Source organism: Ptiloglossa arizonensis, chromosome 10 (genome assembly GCF_051014685.1).
Source record: "Ptiloglossa arizonensis isolate GNS036 chromosome 10, iyPtiAriz1_principal, whole genome shotgun sequence".
In the NCBI taxonomy this organism is placed as follows: domain Eukaryota; kingdom Metazoa; phylum Arthropoda; class Insecta; order Hymenoptera; family Colletidae; genus Ptiloglossa; species Ptiloglossa arizonensis.
This window is the reverse complement of record NC_135057.1, coordinates 9,636,601-9,655,528: the sequence shown is the minus strand read 5'-3', so window position 1 is coordinate 9,655,528 and position 18,928 is coordinate 9,636,601. Positions and strand designations below refer to the sequence as shown.

The window sequence follows — 18,928 nt, the reverse complement described above, 5'->3', positions numbered from 1 at the left end:
ACGTTACACTTTTCTCGACGCGCACGGTGGGACCACGCCGGTGAATAACCGAACGCGTCCGCGTTCCCGTGGCTGGTAGCTACCGACGGATCGCACGCACCCGCCGCGGTAACGAGAATCGCGAACGCCGCACGCATGCATTACGAAAGCAGAAGCGCAACGGGGACCGAGCGACACCACTGGCCGAATAACCGCCGGCACCGCGGTAATCGTACGCCGCGTAACGAAACGGAATCGCGTTCCTCGTCGAGCGGTATACCATCCCGCATCGTTGCGTGTACCTGAGGCGCCAACGTGCTCCTGCTACGAATCTCGGTCCGTACGGAGGGGAACCTAGGGGGAGATCGCGGTCGACGGATCGATCCGATCGCACGAGATTCCTCGACGACGTCCGGTGAACGAAGTCTCCGAGTGACGTCGCGTACGAAAATTGACAACGATCACCGATCGTGTAAACGTTCCGAACTGTATCCACGTCGATCGACCGACCGATCACCGGCGACGATCCGTGAACCTCGATCGATCACGATACACCGAGAAACGTATTACGAATTTCGACGACGAAACACCCGTGTAAGTACGAACAACAACATATTTACGAGAATTTTCGGAGCGTTCGATTTCGCATAGTAATTCCCGATGTCGCGGTTTCTCTTCTGCGCGTTCTTTAAATATGCATATATGTGTATATGTACGATGTGTGTGTGTTTGTGTATATATGTGTGTATATATATATATATATATTTCTCTGTCTCTCTCACGCTTGCAGCAACATCGCGCACGGCATCCCGACGCTACCAAACCGTTTTCCGACCGCGACGAGTACGCGACGCGCTCGATGTTCAAGACGAACGTGCACTGGTCGACGATCAGCGTCTACGACGCGGCGTCGACCGCCTCGACGTCCCGCGTCGGCGCCCTGACGCGTCTGCCTGCCTTCTTTCCCCACGGGCCGTTTCTTTGCCCGCGATTATTGGTACAAGGGTGAACCACCGTAACTCGACCACCCTGATTATTTTCCATCGTTCGTAGTAGCTGTACAACTCGGGAGGGGGCCGGGGGTGGAAGGGAGCCTCGCGAAATCATCCCCCTGACTTTTCCACTGTCCAACCCACCGGATGTACGATCCACCAGATCATTTCTTTCGCGCAGGAAATTTTCACGAGGTGTGTTCCCTTATCGAGAGAAACCGGTTGAAAATCGAATTCGAATTCGAACGGTCGATAAATGGAAACGCTTCGAAATGATTTTTACTCGAGGTTTCGCGATCGTTTAAGGGTGTGTAATATATACGCGACGATGCACGCGTTGGTATTTTTTCGATCGCGAATGATCGCGCGAGAAGATCGCTCTCGATTCGTTTTCGAATCGGGAATCAACCCTTTCTTGGATACGCTGTAATTATCGGATAACACGAAATTCTCTACGCAGCTGTCTCTCAACGGGCAATGAAACGAATCGAATGATTACGAAAGAAACTATTTCTCTCTTCGTTTGTGACGAAAATACACCGAAGGAGTAACCGCCCCGGGGAAAAGTAATTTTCTGCAAGTTTCCGCGATATTTTCGCGAATATATACGCGCGGGTGTAACCATTGCGTTTCAAGCAGTTTAGAGAGGGAAAGATCGAGAGGTATTTCTGTTTTAGAGTTTCGTAAAGAAAAAAGTGAGAGAATATAAAAAGAACGATCGTTGGTCGTCGTTGTTAACTTGTTCGGATATAGAGAATTTTGTCGAGTAGAGTGAAAGAGCGCGAAAAATTAATGTATATTCGAAATAAGATAGTTTTGTTTTAAATTCGAGCGACCGAATACGAGAATCGTTAAAAATGTTCGCCGTTTAAGGTAATCGACCGTATGAGAAAGGTGAGGGAAAAATTTCTGATTTTTTGGTCACTTTCAAAGTAAAGTGACACGATAATAATCGCGCGTTACCTTCTCGGCGATGTAATATACGATTATGAATTAGAGTGAATGGGTGGGACATATGCGACAACGAATCGCAAACGCGTGCTCGGCATTAAATCGAGATGGTTGTGTAATTAAATTTGTAATTGAATTTGGACACATTCTGCGGGTTAGGTAAATTCTCGAAATACACTTAACCTTAAACATCTTTGTAATTCGACTGTGAACGTAGAAGATCGTATTTTACGACGTTTTATCAATCGTTTAACGGACTCGATACTTTTTCCGCGCACGCTATAAATATGCATTTGTTCTCGTATTATTACCGACTCGAGTCTGTCGTTGCGAACACAAGACACGCTGGCGCCACCTCGACGAACAAAATTGGAAGCTTTGTTTTAATGGATAAGAAGCTCGTATAAAAAGAGAAAGTAAATGGTATAACATCGACCTAGAATATCCCGCGGATGAACCAGTTAGTTGGCAACGTTCTTATAGTTAGTTACAGCCACTAATTGTAACAAGTATATCAAGCATCGCTTACCCATTTCATCTTGCTCTCCTGAGGACGATTTTTCTTTCGTACGCGTTACAAGCCGTAATTTGCCCCTAATGTCCGCAAGGTGGCAGCACCAACTGGATGTACGCTTCCCAAACGGCGGAATAGAAATTTCTATCGTTGCGAATCCCGTACCTAAAATGTGCAACGAAAGGGTTTACGCGAACGCGGATATAGCTAAAACTTCGAAACAAAACGCAGATATTTTATTTCTTTTACCCGCTTTACGAAACAGACAATTCGATCGTTGCCTCGCGAGAGACGACTCGAAATTAACACGCAATTTGTTCACCGTTTAAAATCAGTTGCGTACGCTTTGAAACCGTAAACGCGAAAACGTACAATTTTGCTTCCACCTCTCGGATTACAAGCTCAGGTTGTCTCTAACGGTTTTACTACCACGAATTTAACGTAATTGCATCCTCGTCATAAATCTCTGCACCCACTTTAGCGTAAACGCGGTACGCTTTTGCGCGATGCAGTCGGACATATGTGTGTGCGTTTTAGATTTCATTAAAATGTAAATAAAAACGTTTACGTTACTTGTGCGATTGCTTCTCGACGATGATCTCCAGATTACGACTTCCAAATTCGTGGACACGCACAAAATTCGTTTCACTTTTGCTTAAATATTTTTCTTTTGAACGGAACGAAATTACAAAGCGCGCGTCGCACAGCACTCTTAGCGGGAAATGAACGACACTGCTGCCAACCTAACTCGAGGTCCACTTCCGGATACTTCTCCCTCTCTCGGAAATCTGAAATCTACCGACCAATCAACACTCGACTACACTTCTCTAGACAAGTTTTCAATTTGATTGAAAAGTGTGCATAAGTTCAACGGTATATTTGAGGTTACGTGTCAACCGTTGTTTACAATAAGCTGATAACATTTAATAATAAAGCAGATATGTAACATCGAAATTCAGTATTTGCTAGAATTTAAGATATTTTAGTTACCTCTCGAAGGATTTGTAATATATTTCTTACGATTAACATAAATTAATGTATTTGAAATGGAAGTACCCGCTGTAGAAAGTTTGCCGTAAGTAAATATCACCTTGTTTTAATGAAAAAAGGACTTGAACTTTTATTACCCCTTGAAAATTAACTCTGTACAATGAGTGCCATTGTCTTAAAATTATTTTTAATGCAGTTACTGTAAGGAATTATGGTTTTTAATATCGGATACGGTATGTCGATGCGAGAGACAACTTGTCGAAGATGAAATTAAGAAAGAAACAAAACTTCTCAAAGAAGGGCTTTTGTTTTTTAAGCCGTACACAGAAGCATCGCTACAAAATATACCCAAGAACGATCCCTCGCCGCGAATGTACGAATTAATTAGCAAGCTTGCTCCTCTTCTGGTATGTTTTACTAAAATGTTTTATTGTCTTTACTTTGTCCGAATACCGCCAAAACTAATTGTTTATTTTTCAAGAATTTGGACGCTACTATTACATGGGACCTAGTCTGTAATTTTATAAAATACGAATATCGCAATTGTACGGAAACTTTTGCGTCTCAACTCGTTGATTTTATTTCAATGAAAGCGTTAATCAACGACATATGGAATTTTTACTATTCCGAAAGGATGACCTTGATAAAGTGCCTTAAACTTATGGTAGAATACAAAGACAATGAACATCGTTACCAAAAAGAATTTGCAAAGTTTTTCGACAATATTTTATTCGGAACGTTACTGGAATCCATTCAAAAACAAATAGAGGCATTGAAGACGGTAAACCCACCTGTTCGATCGCAGCTATGTACGGAAGAATATTTGCACAGGCTATACAACAGTAGTCTCGTTGAGATGCGAGAGTTGCTTCACATACTAACCGTTGTCATTCACGATATACACATTAAAGATACCGAATTTTTGAAACTATACGAAAGCATCGGGGTTAGTATCGTACCGAAAGAAAAAATCTGTGGTATATTATATTATTACTTAACAGTATTTAATAACCTTACAGGGAGAACCAAGACGCTTAGCAAGTACAAAAAGTCACGAGGATAAAAAAGCAATTGCCAAAAAAATCAAAGAAATACAGCATAGCCAAGCGGCTCTATTTTTAGTAGCATTAGATGTCAGAAAACAGTAAGTTTCTTGTAATGTCTGGAATCAAACATGATTTTAATGATGACAGTGTATTTTTGTTTACAGTGCCGACATGGAAGACTGGGTACGAAGCGTGAGAAATAGTATGCAAGAAACTTTCGAACACAAATGCATTCGCGATAATTCTCCACAAGACAGTCCACTGTTTCTTTCGTGGATGTTAGCAAATTACGCTATCGATCAGGAAAACATCGATACACTGCACCGATTTAAACCATTTGGTATAAAAGCCATACAACTGAATGTCTTTCATTATTTGCAAGACTTAATGAATAGCGAAATGATTTGCGAGAAAACTCATTATGCCGAAGTAGTGCACAGTAGCGTGTACAACCTCCTTACCTTAGTGTGCGCTTTCGTCGATGATGAGAAACTGAGCGCATTGAATGGTATTTTCGATGCCGTTGCCGCTACAATTCAATTTCCTAAAACTGCAGCACGGTTTTGGCAAGAACGCGACGACGGTTTATGGTTGATCTACAAATTCGCAGCTGAACAGTTTCCATACGAATTTGAACCGCTAACGAACATTGCCATCGGATTGGCGAGTGCGTCCGAGACCAGTGCTGAAAACATTGCAACGGAACTAAACAATCTCCAATCGTTGACGCTAGAAGTCCCGCGGCAACGGGACCATAATAGACCGTTCAAACCATACGAACAAGAATGCACAATTCACAAAAACTCGTATGCAATATCGGAAGATTGTTTCCGTGAAAATATACGCATACTGTCGAGCGAACGCGAAGTGGTAATATTTCGGCAAAAGGCGTGCTACTGGGACGCTTTGCATCACAAGATAGAACAGCTCTTCCTTCAAGCGGGCGGTGGAATCACGAATATCAACGAGATGACTAAAAATTTACCCGAAGTCGTTTCACAGGGCCTAAAGTTGTTGAAAACACTGGCTAAATACATAGGGATACCGCCAAGTATGGTTATTCCCACAGAGTTAAGCTTTGAAATTATCAACAGGTTTTCCTATTCGGTTTTACCTGAGGACAAGATGTATATATACAAGATCGTTGCAGCGTGTATTAGTATTTCGTCGGAACTCATTCTAGAGTATCCCGAAGAAATTTTGTCACGAATGCGTGCCGGTGTTTATCCAAGATTCAACAATCGGTATCAAAAGACATTAGACTTTGCGGAAGCAGTTTCCTTTGACGGCGGTATAATCGCGTCCTGGCTGTCCGCCATAGAGACGATTGCACATTCTTATCCAATTTTGAACGCGTACCTGGACATTTTGTCCAAGTATTTAATCAGGAAATATAACGAAGAAGCTCTGTACACGGTAGAAATACCAGGAATGGTGTTTTTACTGCAAGGTGTTCTGCCAAAATTAGACTCCTGGTACTTCGATTCGGATGCAGAAAGAACCGACCTCTGGTTAAAAAGTATGTTTTGCCTTCACAGAGCGCTCGAGTCCAGTCTACCGAAGGAAGACATACATAACGAGCTACAGTTGGTCGTCGCGTACAGTTTACTGTATCTGGAACCAAGACACGCGTTGCTGAAATTAATCCGCACTGGTGAACGCACATTGCATAATAAAATGATGGCGGAAACGGATTGGATTCGCGGAAAAGGATTCAAGGCGATCAAAAGCGTACAACTGGCCCTGTCGGTGGTGAACAGATTGTTAATATTTCGAAAATCATTGGGTTTGGAGACAGGAGGTAGATCACCCCTGGAAGCCGCCTTGTATTCTTCGCCTCGTGTGCCCAACGGTCTTTTAATAGTACCCACGATCGTTAATTACCTCTATGTCTGGTTCAGTCCTCCCTTACAAGCGATGGCCGTTAGACTCCTGAAAAAATTTGCCGAAGGATCGTCTATGTCTCTACTCGTTTGCATGGGTATGGATGGCACTGCTATTCGAGAAACTTTTGCATCCCGTAGAGGACTCATGTCGCCGACTTGCGTGGCGGATGTTAAAGTCGCCATACTCGAGCTGGTCGCGGTTTGTTTGGAAAAGCAACCCGGCTTGACGGAGGCTCTCTTCAACATCGTGCACCCCGCGGAATGCAAACGAATCTTCCCACGATCGGTGGAGGAATTCTTCACCGAAGGATGCAGACAATTTCTGATGAAATATCTGAATCGAATCTACGAGAAGGAAGACATCGTGTGCGACAAATTGTACAACAGCACGATGGCACTGCTACGAGCGATGTGGTACCACAGGAACGAAATTCTCGTAAATTTTTTCCGAAAACGAGAAAAATTTTGGTCTCATCTGTTCGCTCCGCTTTTCAGAGATCTAGTGCCAGGCGCGAAAGGCTACTCCCACCTCTTGGACATAATCACCTTGGAGCTGTTCAAGAGTTCCGTGCTGGAGGACGACTTCTCCATGAACTTGAGAAAATTTTTGGACAAGTCGAAAGATTACTGGAAGAAGTTGACGATCTACATACTCGACGACGTGTACACCGAGAACGAAAGTTCGAGCAACTACGAGAAACACGACACGAGTATCGTACACTCGCAATACGAATGTAACTTGGAATCGTGGTACAACTTTATCGTCACGTTGACCGACGAGAGAATCTCGACCAATTATCCGGTGAACGTGATCCAGGCGCAATTGATCACACAGCGCTCGTTGGAATCGCTATTGGAACGCGTGAAACAATCCCACGACCTCGGTAGCCGGAAAATCACGATGTTGCTGGCTTCTTTGTCGCTGCGATGCATTACCTCGTGGAAGCAGATGTGTATGGACGACTCAAGGATCTTCAAGACAGGCTTGACGCAGCTGATGCAAGAGATCGGGCAGGCGTATCGTAGCTACGGAAAATCGTTACGTCAGACGTTGATGTCTTTGTTACTTGGATGCGTACAGTGCGTAAAGAGTACATTGCGCATGGATGCGACGAGTCTCGAGTACCTGTTGGCGCACTCGTGCACGATCGCAGCGAGCGAATTGGAAGAACTGAAGGAGGCGGCGGTGCAATTCGAGAAACGAAAGCAACGACAACCGATCGATCGAACGGTAGATGAAAAGGTTACCATTGGCAGCGTGACCGCGCAGAAGAATGCTGACAAGAGAAACGCGGAGACCCTCCGGGAGATTCGGGAGAGTTTGCCCGCCACTTTGGCAGTTTGCATGGTCACGCAGCTATTGCGTTCCTACGTAGAGCAGAGTTTACTGTCCAAGCACCAACGGAAGACCGGTTGCGTGCAACTACGTCAAATGATACTCGAGCTGATGGCGTGTATCGGTATCACGCTGCAAAAATACCCGTATATGAGATTCAGCGCTGCTGCACTCAACCTGCTCAACCTGATCATACGCTCGCCGTACACGTTGCACCCGATCAACGAGAACGACATCGCGAAACTGTGGCTGAGCCTGATCCCGCCATCGGACATCGGTAATAGCATGCTGGACTCGTTGTACGACGACTGTACGAACGGTAAATGGCGGTGCCAGGATTGGTGGCCCCTGTACACCCTCGGTCTCGAATTCCTCACCGGACTCGTGACCCGTGAAACGCCCACCGTCTACATAAAGTCCATCGTCATGTTCCTCAATTCCCACGAGCACCAGTTGATGGTCGCGTCCACGTTACTCAGGCACACCGCGGACCTTCTAGCCGCCGACTTGGTGCAATCCCTCGTCGCTCTAATTCACACCATGGCCACGTTGCCGTACATCTGGAACTCGATACAGTCGAACATCTGCGAGACACTGATCAAGTGTATGTACCTGGCGTACGACAACACGGTGAGCCTGCTACTACGTCCCCGTATACTCAAGTTCATCATCGACGGTATCAGCGTGGAAAGCGCCGAGGAGTTGGAGTCCTGCGACAAACGCTCGCCGAGCGGTGAATTGAAACTGCTGGTGAACAAGCTGATCGTCATCAACACAACCTGCGCGCTCACCTTCGTTCACTTCTCGCCGAGACTGAACACCCTGGTCGACACCATATACACCCAGGATTTCTGGTATACCCCGATGGCGGAGATGAATTTCGGTCCACCACAGATGAGCATGATTTCCGGTCCCCGGTTGACCTATGGAACGATCATTAGCTCCACGCAATTATTCACGCAGGCGCTTCACTCTAAATCGCAGCCGGTGAGCTCCTCGTCGGTCTCGTTCGGTGGACAGTCGGACAAAATGGATTCAGCCAAAAGAGAATGGGAACACGCCACGCCGGAAGACAGACGCATGCACTCGAGCAAAGATCTCAGACGGATCATCCACGCTGCTTCCGGCTCGGCCTCGAGATCCTCCAACGTGGGTGGAGAGTTTTTGGTGTACGTCAGCGGTCTGGACGTGACGGTGCCGCTGTTGAGCAGTCCCAGACTCGTCAGGAGACCGTACGATCCCCTGATTTGCGAGAACACCATACTATCGAGAGCGACGGCCTTAACCAGCGGCAGACACGTGACGAAAGGTGGCGGATCAGCTGCTGGCAACAACGGTAACAGTCCTATTGTGGCCAAGTATCAAAAGTTCAGCGATCCTTGGTTCGAATCTATGGACGAGAATAACACCCGTCTGGCACTCGAGATCAACCTCGTGTTGATACTGTGCCAGGCCTTGGAGGGTGTCCGAAGTCCGAGGATCGCCCTCCGGGATCGTCAGTTAATTGCGCGGGAGACGGTGACGGAGTTAGGCGTTTTCTTCGATTTCCTCGAACACCGCGGCACTCCCGACAATTGGTCGATCGAAGGTTCGTTGATCAACGCCGACACCCGAAGCGTGAGAACGATCGATCAATCGATCGATCCCAGTTACAATATCCTACCGGCGAGATTGAAGGAATCGGAACGAGACAGACTGGAAGAAAAGATTTTCACTACCGGAAGATTTACGACTAATGTTAGTAGCGTACAATTTTTACCTTTGATGGGTAAGTTGCTGAAAGCTGTCGTGGAATCTTTGGATCTGACGCAGTACCGATAGCGACGATTGCACGTCCAAGTGCGACGAATTGCGTGTGCTTGAAATTAAGAGAAAAAGAGAAAGTGGACTGAGTGAGAAACAGAAGGAGGAAACATTCGGTAGTGTACAAAAGAAATAAAGATTTATAATTATTTGGTGTACGTTTGGAATTCATAATAAAGTAACGATTTTTATTATATTCTTCCGCGTTCGATAACTTATAAAGGATAAAAAGAAGTCCGACAAAGGTTAAATCGAGGATATGCAAAACGCGCGCGTTGGTTTGAATTTTCGAACATCGTAACGACCGACGTTGGTAACGATCTTTAAGATTGCTTGCGCGCACTTGTTGGGCATCCTCGACGACGCAAATTTCATTATAAAAAAAAAAAAATAATAAATAAACAAGTTCTCAGCAAATTTCATTTAATCGAATCATGTCGAACGATTATCGAGATCTTGTTCCGTCGGATTTACGTGGTCGTATTGCGGAACTGGATTTTTGTACATTTAGTACCAGCAATCAAACACGTGATAGGATAACGTTTACGGTTATCCATAATAAATTTGCGCCCGGCGCTACAATTCTGTGATCGTAATTGATCTTGTTTGTTCGCTTGGATAACACTTAAATATTTATAGATCTGAAAACGCGAATCGATGTCAATAATTTAAACTCATCAGTTTCTTGATAAACTTCATCTACAGATAACGATAGAGATAGTTATCGGAAAGTGGAAAGCAGAAAATGGAAAAAGCTACAGTAATTCGCGTCCACGTGCCACTTACCATTTCAACTGCTTCTTATTTCTTTTTGTTATTCTTTTTTTTTTTTTTTGTTTGTCCTTTCAGTTAAACTAACGTACTTTTAATACCTCTCTGTTCGTTTCGCGAAAGAACATTCCCTTTCGCTGTTGCGGTCGATAGTCATACTACGATACAGTATAAAAATATAATTCGTGATATTAACGAATATTATATGTTACGACGATAGCGATGGCGCGAGCGACGAGTTGAACGCGTCGCGCAAAGACATGTGACGCCTTCCAGGCTGGAAACCCGAAGGTCGCGTTCGACGCTAAGGGGGCAAATGAGGTAAAATGTTCTCTGGTGACGGCGAGTCGTGGGAATCGTTGCTTCTCGACGTCACTCGCGAATGATAAAAATTATTCGAGGTAACAGAAGTGACGACAGAACTAGTTGTGACCGTACTCGTAACCCCAACGGCCGTAACTATCGGAGCGGTGCTGGCTGTTGTCGTATTGATGGTGATCGTTGTTACGATGGAGGAGGTAGAGTGACTTCGAGATGTCAAGTTCGGCCACGGATGCTGATTGGCGCAGCTGGAGTCGGACGATGAACAATCCGAGTGTCGAGTCGACGGTGTACAATACGGAGGTGTTGTTAATGTAGTTGAAACCGAACCTGAAGGTGACACTGTGGCAATGACCGGTGTTGGTGGTGGCGGAGGTGGAGGTGGAGGTGGCGGTGGTGGTGGTGTTGGTCCATTCAGATCAGCTAAAGGATCAACCGCGGCACTGTCCCATGGTTCCGTAGACTTTGACTCGTCGTTATTCGCAGCGCTAGCGGTTGACCTTTGTCGCTTGGCGTCACCGTACAATAAACAATGAACATTCGGTGAGCTGCTACGATCGCGTACACCCTCTTGTTCCTCCAGAAATCGGTCCATATAGTCCCTGCTTACGATTCAATGGTCTTGTCATACTTCAAGTTTTCAATCACGATACGATGAGAAATGTAAATGAAAGAGAGACTGTGCGACTTGAACGAAAGAAATCCATCTATTTAAGTCGCGAAAGAAGTAAATACGATATTTGTTGTAATCATTCAAATTAAAGAAACAGTTTATTTGTAAAATCAATGCCCTATCTACGGATAGAGAAAATACTCACGTGATGCCAGGGTGCAAGGCATACTTCTTCTTTTCTAAACGGGCCTTGTAAGTAAATATATCGTGACGTTCCGTTTTCTTCCACAAGTAATAAAATTGCACTAGTTCCCCGACAGATCGCGTTCTAACCTGTAATAATAATAATAACAAATAATATAATTATTTAGATTATTATTATTTACCTTATTTTTCATTTTTCAAGGTATTTGGGTATACAATTCGTACCTTGTTTTTTTGTATCATATGAAAATCTTTTCCATAACTTCGTAATCCAGACTCAAAATTGTGACATTCTTCTTCCGACCAAAGGCTAACTGCATCTGTAGGCGGGACAACGTTCATTCTACGTCTTCTTAATGCCTCTTCAAGATTGTAACCACATTGTAGCAATAGATATAATGCTTGTTCGTCGTCTCTAATGTGAGACCCTGTAGGCAGAGAAGAACCGCCTTTTACAGCCGGTAACTGTGCCCGTTCTAAGAATTCTTCGGTTTCTTCTTCGGGTATGTGACTTGGATCCCATAACATTTTGTCCTCGTTTTCATAAGGTAACGCGTCGTCGTAACGACAAAGACCTTCTGGTATAGCCGCTTGGTAATCGTTACCAACCATGATTGTCTTTTTCCATTCCTCTTCGTCTGGACTGTAATCACAGTCGTCTTCTTCTTCTTCGCTCTGTGGTCGTGAAACGCTTCGCAGTAACCGTGAAGTACCACTACCTATACCACCGCTAACTATTCCATCTTCTCCTCCATCTACTGTGCTACCTCCAACGCTACCTTCTACTCCAGTAACTGTATTATCGTCTGTTGCACAGCCTCCGAGTCCAGTTATACCACTACACTTAGCGGCACCAGTACTTCCTATTGTTGCAGTTGTTCTTGCATTTTCATTGTTACTACAACCGTCGATCATAGAACATTCTTCGCCTTCACCTTCTTCATCGTCGTCGTCATCGTCGTGAATTCTGTGTCGTCTACTATTGTCTCCAGTACCTACGCTACTGGCACTGCTTCCTTTTATCGTTGATCCTGATACCAACGACGTTGAATCTTTCCCTTTTACCAACATTTCTGTATAAAATTGTTTGAGATCTGGCTCGTTACTAGTTGCATCTGCTTCGTCATCGTCGTCATCGTCATCCGCATCATTGTCACCCTTATCCGAATACTGCCCTTCAACTTCTGGATCGCCGCTTCCAGATGGAATTAACATTCGATCCGAACTGTTTGAATTTTCTGTCGATGGATCCCCGTATCCATACATTGCAAGCAGATCTTTTAGTGGCATATCACCTTCCTGAAAGAACACCAGAACACAAATGATTATCATGCCGGATATAACAAATAGACTAAACATACGAATCTCACTACGAGAACGCACTTTGAGTCCAAAGTGTTGTAGAAACTTATCATAATTGTAATTATTTATGGGCTTGATTTTTTCATTTCACAGGCTTGATCCTAGAATAGTTGGGATCAGAATCTTGTTACAAAGTGAACATCGTATATATTAAATATTTTGCTCACACACCACAGAATTATACCTTTTGCAAGTTGGACAACTCGTTGTGAGAATCTTCACTACCTTCTAAAGCTTCTTCTTCGTCTAAAGTCCGTTCATCGTCAAAATCATTTACCATCATTTCTGTAGCTGGACCCATATCATAATCTCGATCTGCCCTATAAATAATTAAATATTATATTTAAAACTGTATTTGTTTTTTTAAATAATAATTTATGGTAAAAATGGTATTGGCCAATACTGATCCATATACACTAACATGTTTATATCCTTTGAAGTAACCAATGTAGAAACATCACGTAGATACTAGAATTATGTATCTAATACATGCACAGAGCGATGTGCACCGTTAGAATGTTGAAGGAGGTTGCCCTTAAACTACCTGCATTATACATGTTATTTCATGTAATCATATAATCAATGTAACGTATTGAAAGGACATAATATGCAATTTATAACGCATACCTAACCTTAAATTTGTATGACTCGGACTGAGTTTATAGTCACAGTAACAACTCATATTTTAATAAACAATATTAAGTACGTATTAAAGTCTTTTGTTACTGGCACTTCATACTGTACTAAATTTCACTTCACCTCACTACAAATCTTTGATTTCAATGTCGTATATCTTCACAAAGAATGGTACATTTTTCAGCACACAGACTTTGTAATATATCCAACATTTTTATAAGGCACAATTTTAACCGATGAGAAAACTGTATTAACAGAGATTGCACAAAGTTATTATAAACTTTAAGGAAATAAGTCGAAACACACACAATCCATTATTTATATTCATCGAATGTATCATTACACTCCTATAGCATTCTAAAAAGCGGGAAACTCATGGAATCATCGTAACGACCAATCACGAACGCTTGAAATTGTATAGAAAGCATTTTACCATTGGTTGAAAAATGCGTTTTCCTAAATAAATTCTTTTTTGACAATCATTGCGAATTCACCCATATGTATTTCAAATTTTGAAATCATTATTTAATATTTAAATCATGTAAAAATGTATAAATATATAATATGTGTGTATATATAATATATATATATATATATATATATATACATATTTTACAATTATACTATAGGTATTACATATGTTTGAATATATATAGAAATACAGCATAGTAAGAATGTATAATTAATGTATGCATATGTATTAAACATACGCTACATACAAGATATTTTATTTAAATTAACAATGACAACATAAATTTTATTTTTTCATATAAATCATTGTTGCTCAACTTATTATATTTTATAAAATAATATACTGTGATATAAGAAATAAAATTTATTTTATATATGCAACATGTTCTCTTTGGCAGCAAAGCACAATTATTTACAAGTGAAATTGGTAAATATACTGTAACTTTTATATTTAATCCATTATTTTAATAATACATTCATGTTTTAGAGTGGAAATAAACATGTGTCATTAGTACTGCAAGCATCGAGGTAAATAATATTTTATATTTAGCATATGTAAACAGGAAAATTTATTTTCTTCTCAATATTTTTATTTATTATAGAAGTATAACCACTCAAAAGGATGAAGAATACCAATATATTAAAAAAAGTAAAACCCCCACAATGCATTTCCAACCGTCTCTACCACGTTTGCCTATTCCTAAACTACAAGACACATGCACTAAATATTTAAGTGCGCAAAAACCTTTATTATCTAACGAACAATTGGTAAAAACCACATCCTATGTCAATGAATTTTTAACCAAAGATGGTGTTATTTTGCATAAAAAACTTATTGCTAAAGATGCAAAAAATCTTCATACTAGCTATATCAGCGAACCATGGTTTGATATGTATCTAAGAGAGCGTAAACCTTTACCTATTAATTATAATCCTTTCATAATTTTTACACCAGAAGACAATTCGGCATATAATGCACAATTGGTAAAAGCTACAAATATACTTATATCGTCTTTAAGATTTATGAAATCATTGAAAAACAACATTTTACCACCAGAGGTATTCCATTTAAATCCAAAAAAAACTGACACTGACTTATTTCATACTGTTACAAGAATGCTACCATCTCGAATCAGCTGGTATGGAGCTTATTTATTCAAGGTGACCTGCTATTATTGATAAAAACTAAAAATATTATGTTTCCTTATCTTAAAATAATATACCTTACTTCTTTATATACTAGAAGTAATAATTGTTATTACAGGCTTTTCCTCTGGATATGTCACAATATCATAACTTATTCAATACAACAAGATTACCAAAAATAGAAAAAGATGAAATTCATCAAGATACATCTGCACGGCATGTAGTTGTAATGAGAAAAGGACATTTCTATTCTTTTAATGTATTAGATGAAAATGGCTATATTTATGAACCGAAAACAATAGCAACATGTCTAAACTCTATTTTAGAAGATGACAAACCTGCCAATAAAAGTCCTATTGGAGTACTTACAACTGCGGAACGTAATCTTTGGGCTAATACTAGAGAATATATATCAAAAGTTGGAAATCAAGACTTTCTGCAAAAGATTGACTCTGCTATAGTTATGATGATATTGGATGATGCATGTTTTGGCACGGATTATAATAAATTAATTGCGACATTTCTCCATGCAGATGGAACAAACAGATGGTTTGATAAGTCATTTTCTCTAATTGTCACAAAAGACGGATATGCTGGAATAAATTTCGAGCACTCATGGGGAGATGGAGTAGCTGTTCTAAGATATTTTAATGTAAGTAACATAAGAATTTATAGGAAAAAGTTGTAATATTTGATGATATTTATTTTTCAGGATATAAAAGATGATATATCAAAGCAACCAAGATTTCACCCTAATGATGTTCAGTATCTTCAAAAAGGAATGGGAGATGTCAAGCAACTCGAATTTGTTATAGATAATAAAATACAAAATATTATTGATATGCAAAATAAAAAATACGAAGAATGGACGAAACAATTAAGTATCGATCACTTGATACTTGACAAATTTGGAAAAGATGAGTTTAAGAACTTTGGAGTAAGCCCTGATGCAATTATGCAATTGGCCTTTCAATTAGCTTTATACTACCTAGGCGATTGTGCAGTACCAACGTATGAATCTTGCAGTACAGCTGCATTTAAGCATGGACGAACAGAAACTATTAGGTCCTGTACAATAGAAACAAAAACAACATGCGAAAATATGGTTCGAAAAAATAGCAATTTATCCAAGTTGGAATTAAAACAGTTAATAATTAACTGTAGTAATGTTCATAATGCACTCACTAAAGATGCTGCTATGGGTAATTACAAAACATTGTTACGTGTGACACTTCCATTATAAAAAAAATTGTCAAAAACTGAAATTAAAAGTTTATTTATACATTTATAGGACAAGGATTTGATAGACATTTATTTGCATTAAAGAAAATTTGGGAACAATCAAATTCTCCTAAACCAGCTATTTTTGAAGATTCAGCATATGAAAATATAAACAATAATGTCTTATCTACATCTACCCTTTCAAGTTCGGCTGTATTTGCTGGTGGATTTGGACCAGTAGTAAACAATGGATATGGAATCGGGTGAGATACATGTTTTCTTTATTGTTTTTATAAACGTATCATCTGTGATCTACTAATGTATAAAGTAACCATACGAAATTTTATCTGTAACATTTATCTAATGTTTAGATACATGATTCAAGATAAAAGACTGGGATCTATTGTAACAAGTTATAACAATCATTGCAATTCTAGCGAATATGTAAAGTGTTTAGAAGAGGCATTTAAAAATATTCATCAGATATTAGTTGAATAACAATAACCCTATCAAATACCTTCAATTGATATTCAATTGTATTCAGGTTTGTTAAACATATATTATACATTTATAAGAACTTTTATCATTGTTGTTTACATATATAATTATAAATTTGTATGTCTTTTTGAAAAACTTTTTGTTATTGTCAAAAGAATAAAGAACTATATTCTTCATTTTATGTTGTAAAATGAATTTTACTGATAAATAAGATTGTATGTAATATATTTTACACATATGTGCAACACATAAGAGTAAGTATAATATAATATTACTCTAATTTGATACATTTTAGTTGGAAAAAAAAATATATACATTAGATGCGTTCAAAAGAGAGCGCTACAACGCACTCAAAGTACCATAAACAAGTGACAGTATAGTAGCAATAAATTGTATGCTAAAAATAGTTTAACAACTATATAAGTCAAACTCTATCTGTATCAAAATTACACTTGTTCAAAACTGTACTGACCTTGTACGACAAATCATTTTTTTACATTGGTTTGAACAGAGAAGTTATTCTACATTTTTCTTCTATTTTTTTCTTAAATGATTACTAAACATGGAATGGAACTTTGTGATTCCAAAAAATACTTTATGGTTGTTTGTAGTGCTGCTTTTTATTATAAATTTATATCTTATTTCCCATTTTTACTTTAGATGTCTAGAAGAACGATAGTATTTATTAATGATGAAATAAAATAAGGTAACTATTAATATTTTTAAATAACTTACCATATAAATGCCAACAATTAATCCAAAGAGTCCAATAGCAGAACCAAAAATTTCAACAATAAGAATCTTTACAAAAAGAGCAGAATTGGCTGCATCGGAAAGAGCTGCTCCTGAACCTACAATACCAACAGCTATGCCACAAAACAGATTGACAAGACCAACAGCCAAACCAGCTCCAAACATTATGTATCCAGATAGCCAATTTTGATTACGAACTGCTTCCCTTGCACTGGCTTCGCTATAATTAAATTCTTCTAACATTCCAGATAAAACAATAGCAGTGATCAAACCATAAATAGCAACAGCTTCACAAAATATTACAGAAATTAAATTCTTTGTTTTAATTCTTGGTGCTTTTACACCAGCCCCAACAATTGAGACACCAGTTGTATGAATCCCCCTAAAATGGTTAATTTGTAGCATTTTCTTTACTGTTTGAAAGTACATTAAAATTATTATCATTTATAACATTAAAACTTACAATGCAGCTCCAACTACAGATAAAGCAACCGCAAGTCCAATACCAAGGGTTGCCCACATGTATGGAGATGAACTTTCCAAAAACCTACAAACATTTTTTTTTATATTAATACACTTGTGTGCATGCACAGGTATCGCTATAAAGATTTTAAGATAAAAGGCAAATAACTAAAATCTTTCTTCTCACCATGCGACACTAACTCGTTCTCCTTTTCCAGTAAATACATGATACAATACTGCAAAAAATATTATTATTTTGAAAATATAAATGGATATAAACACATATTTTACAAAAATAAAAAATACAAACATGACAATCAATCTTTTTCAAAAAAATAATTGCAACTGGTTCAAGTTCTCTACAGATTATTAGCTTATATGATATTTAGTTTCATTTAAAATAAAGTAAATATAAATTAATACCTAATACTGCAATAGCAGCAGAGGCAGTGGTTGCAAAAGTTGTGCCCAAAATGTATCTCATCGCGCTATATTTGGTTTTGTCGTTACGTGCAGTATTTAAGACAAATGTTGAAATATAAACGAATTAATATTAACCAGCTTAGAGCATAAGTCAACCACAGGTTCTTACAATATTTTAAAATCAGAACATTTCACGTACGGATTGGAAGGATAGCTCTCACACCCGTTCTTATCATGTGACGTCTGGTACTCCTAATGGTTAAGTACACTAGTGACATCGATCGTAGAAATACAGTATTAAAATTCAATTTTTAAATTTCTTTAAAACGTATCGAAAATTTTGTTAGTGAATTTTTAAACGCCTTTTATAATAAACTGGACGTATTGCGTATGCGTATACATTTTAATCTGTAAAATGTAAAATTCTAAGATCAATTTCTTTAATCGATGGAATTATTAATTTATAGCACGATTCTCAAAATTATTTATTTACTTTTCAACAAAATTATTCAAATGTAATATATAATATATTTAACGCATCGGGATTCTT

At 39.5% G+C, this 18,928-nt stretch overlaps 5 protein-coding genes across 10 annotated transcripts in view; 2 read left to right on the top strand and 3 right to left on the bottom strand.

Annotated features, from left to right (window-relative positions):
- Cmpy (crimpy) overlaps window positions 1-3,155 on the bottom strand; it is a 246,343-nt gene extending 243,188 nt beyond the window's left edge. Inside the window, exons 1-2 of one of the 3 annotated variants that reach the window (XM_076321548.1) lie at window positions 3,010-3,155; window positions 2,452-2,601 (exon numbers count right to left, since the gene is read on the bottom strand). The gene's annotated coding sequence lies outside the window, so the exon portion shown is untranslated. Of the gene's footprint in view, window positions 1-281; window positions 801-2,451; window positions 2,602-3,009 lie in introns of those variants that run through there. The other 2 variants (XM_076321547.1, XM_076321546.1) reach the window with 2 other exon arrangements.
- A 135-nt stretch (window positions 3,156-3,290) lies between these two features.
- Window positions 3,291-9,898, top strand: Nup188 (nuclear pore complex protein Nup188). Its single transcript, XM_076321537.1, has 5 exons — window positions 3,291-3,511; window positions 3,623-3,833; window positions 3,908-4,372; window positions 4,446-4,570; window positions 4,637-9,898. Exons 1-5 carry the CDS (start codon window positions 3,483-3,485, stop codon window positions 9,513-9,515), a joined length of 5,709 nt encoding a protein of 1,902 aa, XP_076177652.1. The 5' UTR covers window positions 3,291-3,482; the 3' UTR covers window positions 9,516-9,898.
- LOC143151974 (mesoderm induction early response protein 1) lies at window positions 9,631-13,773 on the bottom strand. Of its 4 annotated transcripts, none has more exons than XM_076321552.1 (6): window positions 13,396-13,773; window positions 13,190-13,312; window positions 12,953-13,088; window positions 11,632-12,705; window positions 11,408-11,535; window positions 9,631-11,194 (listed from the first exon to the last, which is right to left on the bottom strand). In XM_076321552.1, coding segments are annotated over exons 2-6 (1,962 nt in total). In that variant the 5' UTR covers window positions 13,192-13,312; window positions 13,396-13,773; the 3' UTR covers window positions 9,631-10,572. The 4 variants fall into 4 exon arrangements, with proteins under 4 accessions (XP_076177667.1, XP_076177666.1, XP_076177668.1 ...); XM_076321551.1 differs by having other exon boundaries at window positions 13,401-13,773; XM_076321553.1 differs by having other exon boundaries at window positions 9,631-11,191; window positions 13,401-13,773.
- Window positions 13,774-14,090: 317 nt separating this feature from the next.
- Cpt2 (Carnitine palmitoyltransferase 2) lies at window positions 14,091-16,916 on the top strand. Its single transcript, XM_076322566.1, has 7 exons — window positions 14,091-14,302; window positions 14,363-14,403; window positions 14,478-15,036; window positions 15,140-15,673; window positions 15,734-16,223; window positions 16,313-16,505; window positions 16,614-16,916. The coding sequence occupies exons 1-7, from the start codon at window positions 14,258-14,260 to the stop codon at window positions 16,738-16,740; spliced, it is 1,989 nt and encodes a 662-aa protein (XP_076178681.1). The 5' UTR covers window positions 14,091-14,257; the 3' UTR covers window positions 16,741-16,916.
- Window positions 16,917-16,948: 32 nt separating this feature from the next.
- LOC143152442 (V-type proton ATPase 21 kDa proteolipid subunit c'') lies at window positions 16,949-18,630 on the bottom strand. Its single transcript, XM_076322570.1, has 5 exons — window positions 18,379-18,630; window positions 18,143-18,191; window positions 17,957-18,040; window positions 17,476-17,875; window positions 16,949-17,404 (listed from the first exon to the last, which is right to left on the bottom strand). Exons 1-5 carry the CDS (start codon window positions 18,437-18,439, stop codon window positions 17,372-17,374), a joined length of 627 nt encoding a protein of 208 aa, XP_076178685.1. The 5' UTR covers window positions 18,440-18,630; the 3' UTR covers window positions 16,949-17,371.
- Between the last annotated feature and the right edge of the window lie 298 nt (window positions 18,631-18,928).

Excerpts from the sequence above, each read along its gene's own strand:
- Nup188 (XM_076321537.1), top strand. The coding sequence starts at position 3,483 with ATGGAAGTACCCGCTGTAGAAAGTTTGCC. Across the intron at positions 3,512-3,622 it reads CCCGCTGTAGAAAGTTTGCC|TTACTGTAAGGAATTATGGT; the intron begins GTAAGTAAATAT and ends TTTTTAATGCAG. Across the intron at positions 4,373-4,445 it reads AACTATACGAAAGCATCGGG|GGAGAACCAAGACGCTTAGC; the intron begins GTTAGTATCGTA and ends ATAACCTTACAG.
- LOC143151974 (XM_076321552.1), bottom strand. Across the intron at positions 12,706-12,952 it reads AGTTGTCCAACTTGCAAAAG|GAAGGTGATATGCCACTAAA; the intron begins GTATAATTCTGT and ends GTGTTCTTTCAG. Across the intron at positions 11,536-11,631 it reads ATATGATACAAAAAAACAAG|GTTAGAACGCGATCTGTCGG; the intron begins GTACGAATTGTA and ends TTATTATTACAG.
- Cpt2 (XM_076322566.1), top strand. The coding sequence starts at position 14,258 with ATGTTCTCTTTGGCAGCAAAGCACAATTATTTACAAGTGAAATTG. Across the intron at positions 14,303-14,362 it reads ATTATTTACAAGTGAAATTG|AGTGGAAATAAACATGTGTC; the intron begins GTAAATATACTG and ends TTCATGTTTTAG. Across the intron at positions 14,404-14,477 it reads TTAGTACTGCAAGCATCGAG|AAGTATAACCACTCAAAAGG; the intron begins GTAAATAATATT and ends TATTTATTATAG.
- LOC143152442 (XM_076322570.1), bottom strand. The coding sequence starts at position 18,439 with ATGAGATACATTTTGGGCACAACTTTTGCAACCACTGCCTCTGCTGCT. Across the intron at positions 17,876-17,956 it reads TCTGTAGTTGGAGCTGCATT|GGGGATTCATACAACTGGTG; the intron begins GTAAGTTTTAAT and ends TAACCATTTTAG. Across the intron at positions 17,405-17,475 it reads TAATTGTTGGCATTTATATG|ACATCTAAAGTAAAAATGGG; the intron begins GTAAGTTATTTA and ends TCGTTCTTCTAG.